We start from the raw sequence: 21,717 nt of genomic DNA on the forward strand, positions 1-21,717 counted from the left end.
CAAACACTGAACATAGTTTGTGTATACATAGCACTGTTTTTAGACTTATATTCAGCACACACACAACCAAAATTAATCTTTGGTGTAACAAGATGGATGAAGAGATCAGAGAGATGAAGATCAGAGATTTTTTTTAAATGTAATCATTGTTGCGATAGGTAGGACAGGTAGTATAATAAGATACAGACAGATAGGTCGTAAAGACATAGAAAGAAAACATAATGTAAGAAAGACATCTAGAAAATCCATCAAGTTCCACAACTGGAATCGTACTGTGGCTGTTTCAGTTGTATGTAATGACTCTCAAACACATCTGACCACTAAGTGTAAGTGCAGTGTGATTGACTTAGCTCCATGGTTGGCTTTTCTAGAGCCCTTATGTACTGTTCTTTAGATCATTACTTGACCTCATGATGTTTTCCATTGAGGCCAAGAAAAATAGTTAGGAAAGACAAAGGACGTCCCTTTTTAAAGAGAAAATTCGACCCTTGTCTGTAAGAATCTTGGTCACAGTGGTGTTCTGAGCAATCGAGCTAGCTCCAATGTTGGTGATGTTTTAAATCCTTTTGTGGCTGAGTCTTAAGACCACTACAGTTATTAGTTAAAAGACTCCACCCAGATTCCAAATAGCTCCATGTTTAAGGTGTTAAAAGTGTGTAGGAGTGCTTTGCCTTGTGCACTTAAAGCACACACACACACACACACACACACACACACACACACACACACACACACACACACACACACACACACACACACACACACACACACACACACACACACACACACACACACACACACACACACACACACACACACACACACACACACACACACACACACACACACACACACACACACACACACACACACACACACATAATAATTTTCATTCAGCTTTTGATATTTATATACTTGTCTCAGTTTTGGCACATTAGCTTGGTGGGATTTCACTATGGTCAGGCACAGTTTGTCAGATGAAAGCATCTGTCTCTAATCCTGTCAGCTTTACAGTAAACACTGTGCTTCTCCCAACAGGCTGACCGTAGTGAGCAACATGTGGAAGTGTGGAAAGGATTTTTGTGTGGGAGTGCTGGGCGAGAGGGAGGGAGCGTTTACGATTGATGATGACTACTTTGCATTGGACACTTGCCAAAAAACCGACCTGAATCACAGTCGACTTGTAAATCCAGCTGCAAACATATATCGTTTTTATTGTGGGTTCATCTGTTGTTCCAAGGAAGTGAGACTTAAATAGGAAATAAATAGTATTATATAATAATATTTTATATGCAAGCAGAACTAATGGAGATGATGACGTGTATCATCCTCATTGAATTTCATAATAAACTTGAGTATCTCAATGGCCAACTCGTCCAGAAAAAATAAATGAATCAATAAATAGTTCATGTTCAGGCAGTAAAAGCATGTAGGGCATTATTATTTTCCTCATCAATTGATTTGACAACCATGGATTCAATTAATATATTAGTCTATTAAAAAAAGATAATGGTGAACAAGAATTGGTTGGATGATATAAAAATGAAAACAGCAAAACCTTACATTGTAGTGACTGATACTCAGGAAATATTTTTGCCTTTACTTGTAAAATGACATAAAGGGTTTCAACTTAATATTCTGTCAGTCGACTGAGCAGTTGACCAGCTATGGCCCTCCAATAGCATTGGCGCTCAAATATATCACTTTGAAAACATCTTGCCTGTCACTGTGGTATTTGAACCACTTCTTAAATTGTCAGTTCAGTTCAAAACATATTTCACAGTTCATCAATTACCAGCTCATCTCCTTGACCTTTGCATGTCCTAAAAGGCTGCTGCTGTTTGCATAACTGAGGAAACAGCTGTGCAGAAAAAATTCACAGCTTTACACAAGATGTTTTTCATCCTGTGCAGTACCACCCCATCATCATCACATTATGTGGTTACATTACATCATAACCGCCACAATACATCATCCCAGACATGCTGACAACACGATAATCCAATAATTAATGTTGGAAAAACTGCAAACGTCACAGTCTCTGCCACAACTTCGCCAAAGTGCTGATAGAGAAGAGCTGCAATGATTTGTAGATAAATCAATGACTCGTGCAAATATTTGGAAGTTGATTTATTGAAGGAAATGTGTTGGGAAACACTGTCATTCACTTATTTGGCAGATGATGGTGTTGTATGATCAATATAAAGCTACAGTCGGCTGCTAGTTAGCTTAGCTTAGCATAAAGACTGAAGACAATGCTAACCAAATCTGCATACCAGTACCTCCGAATACATTAAATAACTTGTTTTTGCTTGTTTGTCTCATCCAAAACAAGGTCTACTATACTATACTATGCTATACTATACTATACTATACTGTTTACTATGATGGATTATATTTGGTTTGAAAGATCATTTGGACAGAGCCAGGCTTTCCAGTCTTTATTAAATCTTCAAACTCCTGGCAAAAAATAAATCTTTCCCAAAATGTCAAACTAGGCCTTGAGAATTCCAAACATTTGATAGCTCAAGATTCTCAAATGGGTTTTTCCTTGACCTACAATTACATTAAATTCCTGTATACAATTTAGGGGCTATACATTTGAAGATGTTGCCTGATGTTGTAATTTTTGTCATTCATTGTCATGTTTGACTTTTTAAATAGAGATACTCATGTGTAATTCAATTTATTTTAAAATACTATCTCCAGCAAGAACAATTACATGGATATAGATAATCCAATATTATACAGGTATATACCACACAGGAGAAGAAGCTACTTATTGCATTACAGAAGCCTTAACAAGAGAATATTTACCATTTATGTCCGAATTAACATTTGAACCCTTTTTATGGGTAATTAAAATAGTTGTGTAATCATTGTGTAATGATGAATGATTATTGACGAAATATCCAAAGCTAGTTTCAGTTTTAAAACAAATCCTAAATTGCACCCATGAGATTTAACGATCATCTCAATCTGCACCACATATTTATAATCCCTGTAGGTTTATACTGTGGAAAATTATGCATCATAAAATGGCAGTGAGTCACTTTAAGCACCACACACACACACACGGGGCCCCACAGGACTACTGTAGTGGTTTCTCACTTCAAGTTGTGCAGACTGATGCTGCTACACAGCGCCTCTAGGGCGGTGCATGTGCTGAGGAGGAGAGAGGGAGGGAGCGCAGACAGCAGGCAGTCATTGTGCGTGAAGGACCATGACAGTCCGGAGAGGCAGGAGTTAGAGGGGGAAAGAAACAAGAAGGAGCCTTTTAACCGGGACATTCACCTGCAGCTGTAACCCTCAACACGCCGGCTACGGACACATGCGATTTGACAGAGATTTCAGCGCCCGTAGTTCACTTGTGCCTTTCCAAACACCTTCAGGGAGTTTACATGTTCCTGCGCGTCGACGACGAGGCAATGTTTAGACGCAGAGTACCGGCAGAACTGCATGGAGTTTTGGATGTGTGTTTTGTAGCTTGTATATCAAGAGAGATTATTGGAAAACAGCGATAAGAAGCACAGCGAATGTAGTCTTCAGAAGGGGAAAAAGCGAAACACTCTACCTGCAGTGTCTTCCTGCTGCGGTCATCCTGCTCCTGTGTGTCTCGTTTTCTCGCAGTGCTGTGTGGGTAAAGTGAGGGGAGGATGCAGGTAAAGAAGCCCCGGGACTCGGACCAGAGCAGTGGCGAAATGCTGGAAAGAGACGGCCTCCGAAAAAACACCTCATGCTTCTCAAATATCAAGATATTTTTGATATCGGAATGCGCCCTCATGTTGGCTCAGGGCACCGTAGGAGCATACCTGGTAAGTGCAACACAAGGCGTGCTCCTGCGGGACTAGCACTGTTACTGCGACTCTGCTACTGTGGGTCAGATTCAAATGTATCTTCACCGGGTCTGTGCTCTGAATTTGGGGGTTTATTTCTGCTGCTCTGCATGCTTTGGACTAGTAACACGTAGCAGGGCAATGACGGGACATATAGACCTCTATCCAGCCCGTTGAAGTAGCCCGCAGCCTGCAGGGCAGATGTCATGCTGCTAAACTATCCCTTATTTGTTACCGTTTGAGAACATATAAAGCTGCTTGTGTGCCATGATGTCCATTTTAACTTTAAAGTACAACAATCAAAACAGAGCCCCTTTAGGTTAGCCATACAGTAGTAATCAAATGGTAACATTACAGCTTTGCTTAGCATTGATTATGATTGATAATCATGTTTAAGAAGGCAGTAGTTGGAATATTTTATCCAAAATGTCATTCAAGGTCAAGGACCCCCCTCCCATCCCTCTTACTTCCTGTGTACGCACTCTTTCACTTTTACTATTAACAGGGATCCAACAAGTAATCTGGTGTCACGAGTCAACCTTTTTTATCATCTCTTTCTAAAACACCTTTAAATTTGTATCTTTATGACGCTATTGCAATCAAAACATCAAAACCCATAATGATCTGAACTAGTGCAGAGACTCATATACAATTTGTGGTTCAAATCTCCTTGAAGTGCTCCAAATATTCCTTAAAAAGTCTCAGAGGAGCCCAACAGCCTCAGGCAAACACTATGAACATTGAGTTTTGACATCAATCAATCATCAAATCAAAAACAATGTTTTATTCTCCAATATTCACACCGTTTCTTACTTGCAATTAATAGACTAAACCCTGAATGCCTTGGCCATATTTGGAGTGGAACATCTTATCTTCTCTCTAAGTGGACCTGCTGAGCATCATAGCAAGAGAACAGCGACAGCACGGTGGTGCAACTCGGATTCAGTCAGGACGATTTCCTAAACAGGCCTTCCTCTTTATTGTGTGTTTCTGATAAACAGACACATATTGGTTTTGCTTTTATAGTTTTGCACACCTGTTCAAACAGTTTGAACAATAAACCAGGTGAGGTTAGGAATAATTTACTCCAGCACATGATGCTTTCAGGCCTGCCTTTATTCGTCAACACAACAGAGTTTATTTACATTGAGACTTATTTACCTTCTTCGGCCAGGACTTTATGTAACTGGTTCGGTTACAATCTGGTGAACTGGTGTCGACCTACATGAGCTACTGTGGTATCTCTGATTGGATGATGGGATTTAAGAGAGCTTGCTGGCAGTGAAGGGACAAAACTCAACTATCATGGCCATCTTTGCTTTCTCTGAGCTGCTTACTGTACAAGACACTTAGCAGCATGCTGGGTGTCCTGATTTAGCCGCCCGACTGCAAGAGAACACACTGTGGCCTGCACAGGCAAATGTCAAAGAAGCACAGATTTGTTTATCATTGTTTCCTGATTGATTTTGGGGTTTTCTCAGTTTTTAGAAATAATCTTTTTTTTTTGTATATGATATTCAAATAATGGCATCCTGTGATTAAAAAATCTGCATCTGAAGCACAATGTTTCAGCAGTTGGTGACTATGTCTTATGGACTGCAGGACTTTTATCCATTTCATAATTTTCCTTCTTGTTATAAAAGAGTAGGGCTGAAAATATCAGGCAAGCGACAGAAAAACTAATTTGAGAGTTGTTTGTTTGTATTTTCAAGCCAAATAAGCAAACAGTCTCTGGATAATGAGCATTTTTTAACTGATTTCAAATCTGAAATGACAAAACCTTGCGTCAACGGTGTAAAAAAATGTTGGTTGGAGATCAAGTGTTACAGAAACAAACATTAGTAAGATCCCCGTATTATATGAGATAATTTGATCTGGTTTTACACAATATACAGTCCGTCTCATTTTACAATATAGAAAAGCTACAGGGACACATATAATGTTGTTACTTTTCTGCAGTCACCATCACATTTTAATTGCTTGAGTTGATACTAGATATTAAGCCCTGGGAAGCTGTGTGTGACTTTAAGGTTTGTTTTTATAAAGACTTCCTTATAAGAATAATGTCTTACATTTCAGAGCTTGATCTGCAAGGTGCAACCAACACCTGAACCTGGCTGTTTTCGTCTCAGCTGAGCAAACCTGTCAAACTGCGGACGCTCTGAATCAGCTGAGCGTAGGAAGGAGTGACAAGTCAAAATATTTTAACAGAAAATAATTGCCATTTTAAAACCATATTACATTTCAGTCTGAACAGCTAGGCTATGCACCAATTGAGTAATTTTATGTATTTTTTAAAGCTTAAACATGAAAGGGTTAATATACAGACAAATCAAAACATACATCATCCAGGTCATTAATTACTGCTTTGTCAGCCTTGGGCCTTTTTCCTCTAATAGTACTCAGGTGTGGTCATTAACAGAGTACCTGACCTCAGGTGCCCTTAAAAAGGTGGTAAATGTTTAATATCCAAACTGACCAGTGCTTTTTTTTGTTGCACAAAATGAAAAAAATGGTAAATGTGTAAACCTCACTCGTGCTCAAAAAATATGGATGAAAGATAAAGAAACTTGAAAAAAGGAATAAAATACACAGCATTCACATGGGTAACACTGTTGGTGTAGCTCATTTTTGACACCCGACAAAACAACTTTTTTAAATGGCTCATTCAGAGCAGATCAAGTACCTCTGGTGGACCTTCAGTCCACCATTCAGGAGGTTACACTTCTTAAAGCTGAATATAAATGCTTCTAAATAGCTTTAACTTCAGATATAAACAGCTGCTGTGCCATCACAAATAGTACCATTTCAGCACTTTCACCATCAGAGCTAAACCTTAATGTGTCGAAGTGAATGTCAACGTTGAGCTGCCTTTTTGATAATACACACCGTCAGTAAATCATGGTGAAAAAAAGCCTTTGGACAGTCCGGATTCTTATGCTCAGACAAGACTTGATTTTCTGTTTGGTGATGAGGTGTCGCACAACTTGACAAAGTTTGTTTTGTTGCCATGCAACAGATAAAACCTTTCCACAGTTGGAGTATTTTGGAGAAAACGTGGCTGTGACCACTGACTAGTATGAAATCCACTAACATTTTCCTATATAATTTATTCAGACTGTAATCTTCCTGGAAGGCCGCCTGTTTAAGTCAGAGTGAAAATGCATAATCATGTTGAACCTAGACACAAGGGCTCAACTCATCAGTGTTTCCACTGCGAGGAACAGCAGCTCTCAGTCACTCGCACAGACCTCCTGCAACGGGATGGGATGTGATTGGATTTGTTGACGGCTTCACTTGCTCTGCTATACTCTGTTGAAGTGTCACTATCTGTGAAGAGCTAAAGCTACATTGTCTACTGGTTGTTTGGACTTGGCATAATTTCTAAGAGGTGGTTGAGACAATGTTGAGATCACATCCCTTTTAAGCAGAGCCAGTTGGATAAAAACATCCTGTCCAGAGTATTCACATTTAGTGAAAAAGAGCAGAGAGCTGTGACTCATTCTGAAGTTTTCCATCAACTCAATGCCACCAGAAGGACTCCAGCACAAAGCGCTCCCAACAATCATCCTCCCAACGCTTTGATGTGGAGTGAAGGTCAGTGCAGCTTGTGTGTTCACAAGCAGCTGCAACGACCTGCTGTCACTTCTGCTTTATAAACGTCACAGAGGACCACATCTTTCTTTTCTTCTTTTTTTTTTAACCCTAATGACAAAGCAAACGGGCTGTCTGGTGTTAGTTTAAGTTGCCAATGACTTGTCATTTACTCGACTGCTGTGCATTATGGTCTTGAAGTGGACAGAGTGTAGAGAACAGTGAAAAAAAGCTAAATGTTTGGATAGTTTTAAAGAAACAGATCGTATTTTTGGTATCAGTGGGGCTTCATTTCTGCTTCTGGAAATATTGTAGTATCACAAAATAGAACCAACTGGCAAAAAAACTAAAACTCTTGGAAATTACTTAACTGTTCTTTACTGATTCAGCACCAGTTTTGGTGCGCAGATAGAAAGGTTGTGGTTGTTAAAGAGACATACTGGGAAACTCAAAGGTCATTTGCCTGTTAAAACATGCTGCTCTTCTGCACATCAACTGTGTACATTACATCTACAGAATTGAACATTTTCTGAAAACCAAACCACAAGTGGATTCATCATGCAGTGAAATCCCTTTTTTCCAAAAGGGATGTTTGTGTTGATCCTTTTTTTGGTTTGTTTAGAGTTCAGTCAAAACTCCCTAGCCCGTTGGGGAAATGGAAAATTGTGATGCCCTTTCAAGGACAGTTTGGGACAGATCTCAAAATAGCTTCATAACCGTTTGAATGCGGCTGTGGTTCACATGGCAGAGAGAGACTGTTCCCACATATCACAAGCAAACACAGCCCTGCACTGCTTCACAACAGATCCCTTATCAAAATGTTTTGGACTTTGAGATAACAGCAGAAATGTTGTATGCACACACACCGAAAATACATATTGTATTACGTTATTTAGAATGCGACAACTACAGTTAACACACCAAACTGGGCTAAACAACCAGTTTTGCTAGGTTGTCTTCAACTGGTATATACTGGTAAACTCCAGCTCTTGCGAGATGACAGCTGTTTAAGAGAGGGAAGCTTGTGATGATTTCTTTTCACTAAAGCTAAATGTAGCTGAGCCCAGCTAATCAAAACCAGAGGCATGTTTCCAGGGAGGAGCCACAGCGTGGAACTTCTGAACAGCTTGTTATTCAGGATATTTCATGGAAAGGCACATTCTAAAACTGATGACGAAAAAAAACTTCAAGAATATAGTCCCCATTTACACCTGGTTTATTTTGGATCATCATCATGTATTCTGCACTGTCACCTTACATTAACACACTTTTTTCTATATACGGATGGTACGGATTTCTATATACATGCTACCTGATACAGGTAGCATGTATAAATAAAGTCATAGAGTTCAAATGCTAATAATAATTATCTTTGATAAATCAAGCAATACATTTCGGCATCAGATTCACACATCCTTGTGTGTCCCTTCACTCTTAATCATTGCCTTCACCCTGTTTTGATTTTTGTCTCCTGTTGCTTTCAGGTGAGTGTGCTGACCACCCTGGAGCGGCGGTTCAACCTGCAGAGCGCTGACGTGGGGGTGATAGCCAGCAGTTTCGAGATAGGCAACCTGGCTCTGATCCTGTTTGTCAGCTACTTTGGGGCCAAAGCACATCGGCCCCGTCTGATCGGCTGCGGGGGCATCGTCATGGCTCTTGGCGCCCTCCTCTCAGCTCTGCCTGAGTTTCTGACTAAGCAGTATGAGATAGTGGAGACAAGGTGGACAGCAGAGGGTCGGGATGTTTGCTCAAACACCAGCCGCACGGATGTTCAGAAGGCTGAGGACATTATATGCGGCAACAGGGCCAACACCAACATGATGTACCTGCTGCTGATTGGAGCCCAGGTCCTACTGGGGATTGGGGCCACGCCGGTGCAGCCCCTGGGGGTGTCCTACATCGATGATCACGTGAAGAAGAAAGACTCATCACTCTATATAGGTGAGCCACATCCATATTTTCCTGAGAACATAATGTTACAATCAAGATAATACCTAATCTGTTGGAAATGTGGTACAAATCCAAATTACATTGCCGTAGGAAGGTTTCAGAATCTTTGGCTGAATTATATTGGTGTCCAATATAAGCGGTGTTCAAGGAGGTGATTATCACAGTGGAAATTAAAAATCTATTTGCTGCAGCACACTGATTTCCCAAGGCAACTAAAACTGGTACAGCGGAAAGACAGACATCTATGTGTTTGTTCATCAGGTGCGATGTTTGCACACTTTGAGTCAACACAGAATATACTGTATGTGTGCTCTTCTACTTTACACCATATCCATTTGCTAACACACAGGCCTGTTCATGCGAGTGCCAGGTGAGCAGATCTTGGAGCTTTTTAATCTCCATTACATCCATTTCAGTGGCGTAGAGGCCAGATGCGGGTTAAATGTCTTTGCTTCGCTCAATCTTCTCTCAAAGGGAAGATGCTGCTGATGTGGCTTCTTTGAGGTTTAAAGGTGCATTCAAAGTGCTTTCTGTGCAAAGTTTTGAATACACAATGGCTGTTTAGGGATATGTATTTGCTGTGATACGTATATTTTTGCTATATCTGTGTGCAGAAGGTAGCTTTAATGCTTGGCTCATTAAGCCATGGAGGATTTTCACATCTGTAGATTTTTCTGTGGATGTCCGATATTTTACAGTTTAATCTTCCAGCAAAAAAGTGCCTACAATCATATAGTCTGCATACAGAAGAGCATATGTTTAAGGGAAGTTTTAGCATTTTGGGAAATACGCTTGCAAATTTTTAAAATCTGTTTTAAAGAATACTTTTTTTTATGTGCTGGACACTTCCCTGACCCGGGACCAGCCTTATAGCAGTTTTCTCATTTGCTTTCGGCACATTTTGCAAATGTTGTTGGTCAAGAGCGGAGAAGTTACCTGCAAAATCCAGGCCACTAATCCATGTAATAGTAGGTTTCTCTTTTTTGATGGGAGACTTGCTGTTTGTTGTCCAGACTGTCACATTAGCCTTTGATGGAGTAGATGAGATGTGTGCTGTTTGTTATCAGTGTGGTACAGAGACAATGGGAGCCTGAATAGAAGATGAGTTCAGGCTGGCACCCTTTTCTGATACATTCGCACAGCAGTATGTTGTGTGGCTGCCTTTTGTCCCTCAAATACAGATGTGACCTGCAAACAAAGGCAGCAGTGTGCACTGTAATCTCGATTTTCTTAATTGCCGTTCATTGTTTTTATTTTCTGAACATGAGTTTTTACAAATAGCTCCCTAAGCTTTGTTTTAAAACAATTTAGAGCATGAAAAAGGGCCACAAAACGCTTTCACATTTTGGCACCACCATCGTAGCTTGTAAGCAGTTTATGGTGGGAAGTGGTCTACGAGTGATTGAAGTTTGGCACGCGTGAGGGAGGCGAGATTTAGTTCTGTCCTCCTCTGATAAGCTGCAAAGAGAGTTGGAGGAAAAACAAGCGGTGAGCAGCGAGGAACAATGTGGTATTGAGTCGCGCTCAGCTGATCGTCCTAATCCTTCTGCTGCAGGCATGTCATGTGCCCCCAGCTGCATGAATGGAGTAGATTGTCTGAAGTGCTGTGAGATTTCCTTTCACATACTGATAATGTATTTGGATTATTCATCAGTGTACGTCAACAAGTGCACATTGTTACAGCAGCGATTGAAAGTCTCTTTCGAAAGACTTTGTCCTGGCCAAATATTTGTTTATTTCCTGAATTTTATGCAAAGTTCTGTAGGCTTTGGCATCTAATATTCATTTTTGTTCAATTCACACCACCACTTACAATGTGTTGGAGTCTTTTGAGGAAGCAGAGAAATTAGAGCAAAAAACACCTTGTGAATCTGAGACCAGAAACCTCGACCTACCACGTGTCTCCTAACAGCTGCAGACAGATGTGCTGTATGAGCACGTAAAGTCAAACTTCCCCTAGGCTCTCATTTTCACACTGCCGGATTACAAGTGTGTATCTACTGTCTGTGGTGTTGGAAATTGCAGACTCTTTCACAACTTTAAGTGTAAAAACCTTTTCACACTCCATGGGAGGCAGGGTTGAATGCAAAGTATTCAGTTCACTTAAATTCTGTAGTAATTATGGTTTTTAGGTTCAATGCAAGTTGAAATTCATTATCCATGGTTCATGATACATGACACCAAGTGTAATTGAAACTGATATGTGTACCACTGCAGGCAACTGTTGTATGCTTCTGTTGGCTGTGCACATCTTCTCCTGGTGATGTGTTATTGTTAAAATTAGAGCCTGAGCCAACTGGCCAGCTGGAAAGTGCGAGGCAAGCCCCACCCTTTTAAGAGTATGGCGGTGCAGAGAGAGCAGAGCAGAGAGGCCTGGAGAAGAGCCATAATTACAGAGTCAGGCAGGAATGCCAACCAGCCAGCCATGAGGTGGGTCTGAGTGGGCCGGGACGCACATGCATACCACACAGGCCTGTGAAAAACAACTCCTCCAGTGGATCTGACAGTGTATACTGCGGCAGATAGGCTTACTGTTTAAACAGCTGTAAAACACTCCAGCAAAGTTGGTTGTTACTCTTTAGGAAGCTTTTTCTCTCTGTCGGGTTAAAATATGTTCACTGTCATTTCCTTTTTTAAAAGCTTGTGCTGCTTACGTGTGGTTTATTTTCATCTTAAAAGGAATTTTGTCAGAAACGGGTCTGAATGCCATCAACAAGCAGGGTTTAACACTAACAAATGTGTGTTATGTCAGTGTGTTGTTTTGATTTGTTTCCCTGAGTCTAGACGTCTGGCCAAAGCAAATAAATATTGGACAGATTGCGTCAACAGGGTCTTTATTCCCACTGCTCTATGGCCTTTCACTATCCACTGCTAATTCTGGCTCTTCCCACAGGACCCCAGACAAATATACTGTACAGGACACACAGAGAAGGGTCTAGAGCTGGTGTCATGAATCGTAAAGCACAGACTCCACCCGCTGCCTCTTCAGGTTTCAGAAGCTTTTAAACAGCCTGAGATTGCTTCATGCAACTATAATGTACAGTATGTACCGCCTCTGGAACACTGCATATATGGGGGGGACTGAAAGGATGACATTAATTAATTCATTGATGCCTTGCCCTTTAAGCAAAATCTCACAGATTTGGACATGTGGCCTTTGCTTGTTGTATAAATTCTTAACAGATTTAAAGTGCTGATGGAGGAGAGGCTTAAAGTGCAATTTTCTAATGCAGCTTACATTACTGGCTACAATGAGTCTTGAAGTTGTTGAAGAAGCAGGTTTTTATTTGAGCTAAGGCATTCATACCGAATGTGTTATAAGTAAGTTACATCCTGCACTCATTACTGCTAGCAGCTCTGCAAGCCTTAACATAGGAACTGTGTTAGAACTGGGGGCCCATATGCAGTGTCTGCAGCCAAGTTAGTGAGTTCGACTCCACAGCCCGGCAAGCCTTTCAGGCAACGTTCTCCCCCTCGACCTCCCCCTTTCATCTCTCCATCTCTAATAAAATAAAGCACTCTATGACACAAAAATACCTTTAAACCTTTAACCTTTACCTTAAAAAGCTCAACTTAATCTAAATGCTAATGTAGCGTGCTAACAACTCTAACATGCTGATTTAAAGTAAACATGCTACCATTTGCTAATTAGCACAAAACAATGTTGTTGGGTGTTAATGTCTTCAGTCTACATAGTAAGAATACATCTTTCCATAAACCCAATCATATTAGCCGCAGCTATTTACACAACACAAAAAGAGCCACTGAGTTGTGCTAAAGTGTTGTGTCTCCAGTGGCCAGTCGTGGTATTGCAGCAACACAAATCCTCCTGTGGCCCAAAAGGCATTTTTCACATAAACCACGTCTTAAAATGCAAGTCTGTAAAACGGTTGACCAGACACCATGGACCTAATTTTGCCCAAAAAACTTCTTTCTTCATTTCAATTATCAATGATGTTAACAGTAGAATTTATAAAGGCCTTCACAGGATTTTAAGTGCAAAGAGAGGATGACTCATTGTGATTTGAGTTAACTTCATACAGCAGCTGGCACTCTCTCTCACTCTTGTCTCTCTCTCAGCCAAACTACCAAACTTGGAATGACAGACTAGCTGTGGTGAAACACAATGGTCCTTCTATTCAGGGTTTGAGCTTAGACCAGATAGCTGCCTCTACCTGGAAAGTGAAATCATAAAACATTTGCTTCTCATATCTCAGTATTTTGCTGCCAACCACTAGTTTGTATTTTATTTCCAGGTGCTCTGTGTAGCTACTGTACAGCTGCTTTGTAGGCTATTTGTTTTTACATTTTCCAGCAATTTTCATAATAGTATGGTTCTTCACGTTGTGTTCATTTTAGCTTTGCAGTGATACATTTAGCTTCAGGTTTGCCAATTGCAGTCGTCGCAGTGACAAAGGTCTCAGAGGGATCCTCGAGAGACTTGTCAACATTCCTGCTAAAATGCTCTGACTCCACACAGTTGCTGCAGCAGGGCGTTTATATAAGCTACTTAAACTCGGCGCATGTTAATGTCATCTTGAAGGATTAGATTCTAAATGGGTTTTTCCGTCCCTGCCATAAGCTGCATGCTGCGTTTGCCTAGCAACACCGGTTTGTTTTATCTCAAGATGATAAACGGCGTTGCAGTCAATGTTCATCAGCCAGCCACTGCTCCTCTGCATCACCATAATGAACTGTGTGGGCCTGTATTTCCGCTCTCTGTGACAGGACGCTCAGCAGTCTGCTGTGCTACAAGCTGAGTGACCCAGTGACGTTTACTGTACGTTATGCTGCAGGCCCGCACACAGCGACCATCCCCTGCTCTAGTACTGTACTCATTCCTAGTGTGTAGAGAGAGCACTGAGCAGGATATAATCTTGTATCCGAATTATCAACAACATGCTGCTGCTGTCTTGAAGCCAATCAGTAATTATCCCAAAAGTATCATGTCAATTTTTTTTTTAAACGAGTAGAGGGAGACGCAACACATCAGTGCTCCCCTTTTAGTAAATGGTCCTTCCTTTAGGCCTAATCAAATTACATTATCTCATAGTCCTTCCTTCTACAAAACATACCAACCGAATCGGTCCACTGTTAATAATTTTAGGTTTTTAGTAGCCGCCTTTTTGTAAATGACAAAAGCAGTTTGAAGAGTTGTTTATTTAGACATCATTCTGATATGAATCAGAGAGAGCGGGTTTGCAAACCTATCTAATTGTGTTAAATTAACCTCAGAAGGGTGTGGACTAGTATTATTACATTTGTGCTGTGTATCAGGCCGTGTAGTAGCCTCATACGGACTCGTTATCTGGCTGCTTGTCTGAGGTGAATTAACTCCCCCAGTCAATCTGCTGTTTTTGTGAGATGGTAATGCATCGACGCTGTAATTATGGCAGTGTATGTTTTGCTACAGACTGTACAGTTCTGTCTGTTGGACGTCTGGCTGGGCAGAGCAGATCAGATAAACATCTAAATCGTTTTACAAAATCCCCTGTTTTGTTTTTGAAAGCTTACTGACAAAAATAGAAGGAAACATATGGGAACCAATTTCCAAAACTGTCCCATGAATCAAAGCTACAAGACCAGAACTAAGGAGAGTTAGCCTGGGGTTGGACAGGATAACTTAAAATAAGTACTTTTTTCTGCCTCTTGAAGTAAGCTAACCTGAGAGCAGTTTAACACAGAGCAGTCTAAAATAACTATGAAACTGGCCTCAGCATGCACATAGGAAAGTTTCACTGATGATAGGCCAACTTTTCAGGACTGATGATGAACCTTTCATCCCTGAGCTAGAACAGGAGGGAGAAAGTGTCAGTTTGGAAGCCAGTAAATAGGTCAGACCTCTGCAGGAAATGGATCAGTATTGGATAACAGATATGAAACCCTCAGGCCATCTCAGCAGAGCCTGCTTTGCCGTATGTTGAAGCTTCTTGCTATTGGCATGTGCATGTTTCTTTTCTCCTACCAGATCACCATCTGCAGTAGTGGAGCCCGGCTCTTCTGGCTGAACTGTGCCCCATGTGGCAAGCTGCTGCATTATAGCTGGTATTTTAGTCAAGACATGCCTGTGCCACCTTTCCCTCTCCATCATGAACCCCTGTGACTTGAGTAAACCTTGCCATGCCACCATGCAGCCGTCTCGAGTTAAATTGGGTCAGGCTCTGTCACTGCTGATTAAAAAGCGGATTTTTTTTGTGTGTCATCCATTGGGGGAGGAGCATAGGGATAAGAGGTGGGAGGAGACATATCCTAAACACAGCAGTATCATCAAGCTGTTGCCACAGAAACAGACAGTTTTTAGGCTGGTTGTTTATTTTTTTGTTGCTATTGGATTGAGATGCTCAGACCTGCTGTGGAGGGTGCAGCTCAGACTTAGCGATTTAAAAAACAAACACATGGCTGCTGCGCAGCTCCTGTCGCTGACTTGCCGTGCACATAGCTGCTCTGAAAAATGAGCAACTGAAGTGTACAGCAAGACCTAACCTTGGACAAGGACTTTGCTCAGGAAATACAAATTCATGCTGTGCTTGTGGCTTTACCACAAATCCCAAGCCTCATTGATTGAGTGGTGTGTAAGTGGTTGCTCTCTGGGCTGCTAGGATTACTCAGAAGCATGTTCAGCACTTAATCCCTGTATCACTGATGGTGGAGAGTGAGGGATAACAGTGCCTAATTAAATGGACTCTGATCAATAGGTGGGCTGTAATTATAATTAACCATTTGATTTAGTCAACTAATATTTAGTCAGACTCAGAGGTGAGTTTTTTTCTTTGTTTTCTCTCTGGCTTCACTCAAGTCAACTTATTCCTGCAACAATACCTGAAATTGTAAATCAAACAGCAGGTTTGTCAGGCTGGATTTTTGAGTTCTTGGGTGACACATGCTTGTTACTATTATGATTGGCTTCGATATTTTTTTAAAGTATGAAGGGTCTTCTTGTAGCTCAGTTGGTAGAGCTGGCAGCCCATGTACTATGGCTTGGTCCCCATGCAGAGGACCAGGGTTCGAATCTTGGCCGGGACCATTTGCCACATCCCTCTTGCCTCCCCCTCCCAACACTATCACTTCAACATAGGCACTGGTTGCCCAAAAACATATAGTTAAAAAAAAAGAAGAAATTGGCAAAGTTCAATGCACAAATCGTCGACCTTAGTCGTTTTCAATATTAGAAATAACGACAATCAGCGGCTTGCAATTTCTAGTTAAAAATGAAAGTTTTGGTTTATGTGAATTTGCTCTCTTTAAGCTGCTATTCAGCTCGAGTCAAATATCAAGACTCAGAATTAACACTGTAGCCCATAATGTCCTTTTATTTTCAGCTGTCAGAAAATCCCAGTTTATGCATAGCATCAAAATAAAAGAAGGTTATATTCTCTAATGCAAATATGCCCCAGCTGTTTATTGAGGCTGTCAATTCAATCAACACCTTGTCACACTATATGTTACAAGGCACACTTGATTTTCAGGTGTTACTTATCTGACTGCTAGTGTTTTAGTTACTCAACCTAGTTAGACTCTTTAAAATAGGCTCTAAAAGAAGTCTGATGATATAAAAAGATATGAGACACAGATTTGATACATTGTTATTGAACCTCAAGCCCCTTTACTTCTATGTCAACTTGTCAAAAATCCCTATAACACCTCTCACATGTGTCCTTCCCCATCGATTCTCCTCTTCCTCAGGATGTGGCACAATTAGTGCCCAATTATAATTGGCGGAAGACTTGTTGTTGTACAGTTGTCTGTATATTGTGAGCCTGCTTCTCACATGTTCTTGGGGAAAGGGGGGAAACAGGCAATTGGCATCTCTATCCTGATAATTAGGCCAAGCCACCTGCTGAAGAAGCTGTTAGCAGCTGCTGTCGATGAGTCCCAAACCTCTCTGAGATCCTCGTCTTCAATAGAGCAGCTGCGACTCTCCATCCGTGAGACCTATACTCTCTGGTCTTTTGCCCTTTCTCCTCCATGCCTTCATCCTACCACCCAACTTCCCAACAATGGAGACTGTGGGTCGCTCCCTCTCGGCTCAGAGCAAACATCTGATGCAGGATTACAAACAGATCACTGTAGCAGGCAGGACAACAAGGCTCGGCTCTGTTACATTAACTCCCACTCCAGCCGTGCGTCTCTCCCCTCCGTCTCCGACTTCCCCCTCTGCTGACCCTGTGTTCCCAGAGCTGGCAGATTGTTTCCAGCATCACATCACTGTCATTTTTGAAAACATGCCTGCTCTCTTTATGTAATCTTATGGCACTGAAAGGCCATCATTATTATTGTAACAACAGTCAAAGCTTGCATCACTTTAAAACTTGAACCCTGTACAGAAAAAGAACTGACAACATTAATTAGCATTCTAATCAGATTATTTTAAATACGTGTGCAGTTTTCTGTCTGGTCACTAAAAACCAAGATCATGTCATTCATTAGGAGTGTGGATTCAAAGCTGTAGGACTTGAAACAAAAACAAATGGACACTCATTTAGAGCTAACTAGCACTGATGCCATTTAGGTTAATGAGGGCTTTTACTGCTTCCTGGAATAGTGCGAGTGGGATGACACAAGGTTAATTGGACTCGAAGATTAAGTTACTGCATGTCAGGTTGAAGAAGCCTAATGCTACTGACATGTTCTGATTAGCTTAGTTTATTTGAATAGACAAAGAAAGAAAAGGAAGAACACTGTATATCAACGGTTTACAGCAGTGTTTTCAGCAAAAAAATAACAATTAAACACTAAAAATTACAAGTAGAAATTCCGACAAAATTAGCATGCGTGTTATGAAGGCACAGAGGTAAACCTGTGATATACCCGCATAGGGATTTGGAATATGTGGGCCTTTTTACACAGCTAACTAGTGTTTTAGTTACTAATTGCATTCATTATAAAATTGTATTATATTGTGTATATAACAGCATGCAAACTAGCAAGACCCTGAAACTGAAATAGCTTGATACAATCTTAATGACATTTTCTCTAGACTATGTTACATTTACAGACTATCATCTCAACGATTCTCTTTTGGCTTAAGCAACTTTTTTACACACATTTCTCATCCTTATTAGTACAAGGAGTCGAGTAACATAAGGAGAGTTTAACTCAGTGCAAGGCAGGGACACCTCCACATGTGTATGAACCTCACATATCCATGTGGATTTAGGCAAAACTCAATATGGATATAGATGCTTATAAAACCATCATTCCCAATTTATTTTATTTCCCTAGCATCTGTTTGTTGACTTTCCATTGCTTTTATTAACAAGTGTTACCCTCCAATGTTTGTCTGTAATGAGACACACACAGGATATGAACGCACACATGTATAGTTTGTTATTTTCCCAAAGTTTAATATGATGGCTTTAATTTGTCTTCAAGAAGGCCGGATGTTGATATTTTCAGAGAACACACACAAAAAAAAAAATTCCATAACAGGGTTTTTCAGTTCCAGCTCTGACGTATTTCTCACTGGATAAAAACCTTTTTCCTTTCCCATCTCGCTCCACTGTGTTTTACTTAAGTGATTTTTCTCTGTATTGTCATCCACAGAGTCATGGGATGTGGCAGCTTGGTAGTCACAGCTACTGAATTATAAAAGAGGATAGAAATCCGTCAGGCACAGCAGATATTCAGTCAACATTTACTTTTTTTTACCTCTTAGATAACACAGCTAGTATGAATATAACACAACAATGCAAAATACAATCAGTGATTGTATTGATTAATCCATGAGTCCATGACTCATAAGACAAAGGCAACGTCTTTAAACAACACTTGGTTTATCCAACCAATGGTCTATACCAGGGGTGTCCAAAACTACGGCCTGGGGGCCAAATTGGGCCTGCGGACCATTTTGAATCGGCCCTCAACTATTTCAACAAGTATAATTGAATATGGCCCACAAATGAAACTTGTGCTTGTCTTGTATTGTACTTCTTAAATAAGTTAAAATATATCATACCCATTTTTCTAATAAATTCAGACAATTAAAGTTGAAAACATTTTCTAACAAATCAAAGTTCATAAGAAAAAACCCAGATAACTTATTTGCGTAACAAGCATGAAAAAGACCCTTCATATTTCCCCTAATTATCAGCAATATGAGGCACCTGTATTAAGGGATGAGCTGCTAACCAGATAAATGAAACCCTATGGAGAGCTGTGATGTAGGCTGTTTTTTGCTTAGAACATATTCAAGTATCAAGAATAATTTACCTACATTTGATTGACTTTGTACTGAACTTATGAGGCAATGTCCCTCTCCTCTACTGAGTGGCCCAGCCCTTCGTATGTTTTTATGTATGTGGCCCTCGGTGAAAAAGGTTTGGACACCGCTGGTCTATACCCAAAGACATTCAATTTACAATGAAATGAAAAATGCTGCCAAAACTCAGGTTTGAGGAACTAAGACTGACAATAATGAAAGTATTTGACGATGAATTTCAGTTTGAGTAATTGGATAATTAAGACATATTTTTTATCTGTAATAAAACTGATACTTGTTTTGCTTTTTACTTTACATTTTTTCTATTATTTTATTAGGTTTTCAGTGTTTTAATATAAGAAGGTTTCTGAATATATTTATATACTACATTTTTATTTTATTTTTTTAACATTTTTTTGTGCAACCAGTGCCTTTAATATAGTGCATTTCAGAAACGGGGAGTCTGAGGGGAAGACACGCAGCAAAGGGATCTAACCCCAGTAAATGGCCGCCTGCTCTACCCACTGAGCTATACGACGGCCTATATACTACATTTTTAAGAATATAACATTTACATCAATTAAGATGGGGAACTACAAAACGTATAGTCAGTGTATTTATTGAGCTTGAAAGTATCCTGATCTGTAGAAAAAGATAGTAGCCTAAATGAAATATTGGTGGTTGAAACTTTAACCAAAATATTACTTCACATAGAATTTCAAGCTAATATGTATGGTAGTAACAAGACTTGTGTCATCTGACATTAAAAAAGAAACGTTTGGTGATGCTGGGGTCTGCTAAACACAATAATGTGTGAAATAACTGAGGATGACGTAGTAAAAAACTTCATGTGCAGTAGGATCAGTGAAAGTGAGTGCATTGTTGTGCTATTTATAATTAATGTTTTTATCAGCAGTCTAGACGTATATCAGGAGTAGTGAAGCCTTCCGAGAGCCCTGGCGTTGCCCTCTCATTTCAGGCACGACCTCTCGGAGGCTTATATTGAGCCAAAGATCAGCTTAGCGCGACAGGGTGTCGAGGGGAAAGAGCCGCTGAGAAGAGGTTTGTCGGCTGGATTGACGCAGAAAACCCGACTGATTCATCCTCTGGGTCAGATGGTAATAGTTTCAATCGTGTCCTTAGGCTGCACTTTATATAGCGAATCTATTTGGCATCAGTGAAACACTCGCCCGCTTCAATGACAGTTAGAAGTTGACTAGATGTTAAGACACTGTTTTGACATCAGATCGCTGCGCAACATTTGCGGCAGGCTGGTTTCAAGTTTTAGATGATTTGACGTCAGCGGAAGTAGAAGCATGATGATCCTGATGTAATGGCATTTGAATGTGAGTTGAGAGCCTACTTTAAGCTTTGGCTTTATATTTATTTAGGCCATGGTTGTGTAGAGCCAACAGGGTAACTGTAGGATATGGCTGACCATCAAACCATCACAGTGTCTTTATCCCACCCTTTAACAAAAAAATTGACATTGAATTAGTTCATCACAAAAAAAATTGTTTAGCGAAATATTATAAAAACTGGCATTTTTTCAAATGCCTGCTGTTTCCAGCCTCAGAATTGTGAAGATCTGTTTCTTTAAACATCAGAGTCAACCCAATATTTTCGGGCTATTACACTGATGATTCCATATTCCTTGGTTTTCATAGGTCAGAGAAGATATATTAATTGTATTAAATGAACAGTGGTACAAACATTGACAACATCCGGTGAGACCTCCTTGCCTGGTGTGAATAATGTTGACGTTGATACTAAAAGCCACTCAGGTGGGTGATGCTTTACTGCCCAGGGTCAAAGCTGCTGTCTAATGACTTTAGTACTTACTTATGGATCATTGAAGATTTGGTAGCCGGTAATATCCCCTCTACCTTTATCAAAATAGACTTTACCTAAGAGACACTTTTACATTTGTATTAATAATCCAACAAGCATAAGGAGGGCTAAGTTTACATAACAGCTCTCTGCAAAAACTGATGTCAAACTCTGATTAAATAATTGGATACAGAACTGAATTTAATCTTATTATTGTATTTAATTGTTATAAATTTAGATTATTTTATTTCCTCTCTGCAAGTCAAATTTGCCTTTGTTTACACTTTCACATCAGTAGAGGAATACTGT

General features: G+C 40.3%; 1 protein-coding gene across 1 annotated transcript in view; it reads left to right on the plus strand.

The window, feature by feature from the left end:
• The first annotated feature begins 3,185 nt into the window (after positions 1–3,185).
• The window catches only part of slco3a1a (solute carrier organic anion transporter family member 3A1a), a 30,480-nt gene continuing 11,948 nt past the window's right edge, over positions 3,186–21,717 (plus strand). Inside the window, exons 1-2 of the mRNA XM_063907706.1 lie at positions 3,186–3,815; positions 8,915–9,371. Coding sequence (XP_063763776.1) covers positions 3,657–3,815; positions 8,915–9,371 — 616 coding nt within the window. The 5' untranslated portion in view covers positions 3,186–3,656. The remainder of the gene's footprint in view (positions 3,816–8,914; positions 9,372–21,717) is intronic.

This window comes from Eleginops maclovinus, chromosome 2 (genome assembly GCF_036324505.1).
Source record: "Eleginops maclovinus isolate JMC-PN-2008 ecotype Puerto Natales chromosome 2, JC_Emac_rtc_rv5, whole genome shotgun sequence".
Taxonomy (NCBI): domain Eukaryota; kingdom Metazoa; phylum Chordata; class Actinopteri; order Perciformes; family Eleginopidae; genus Eleginops; species Eleginops maclovinus.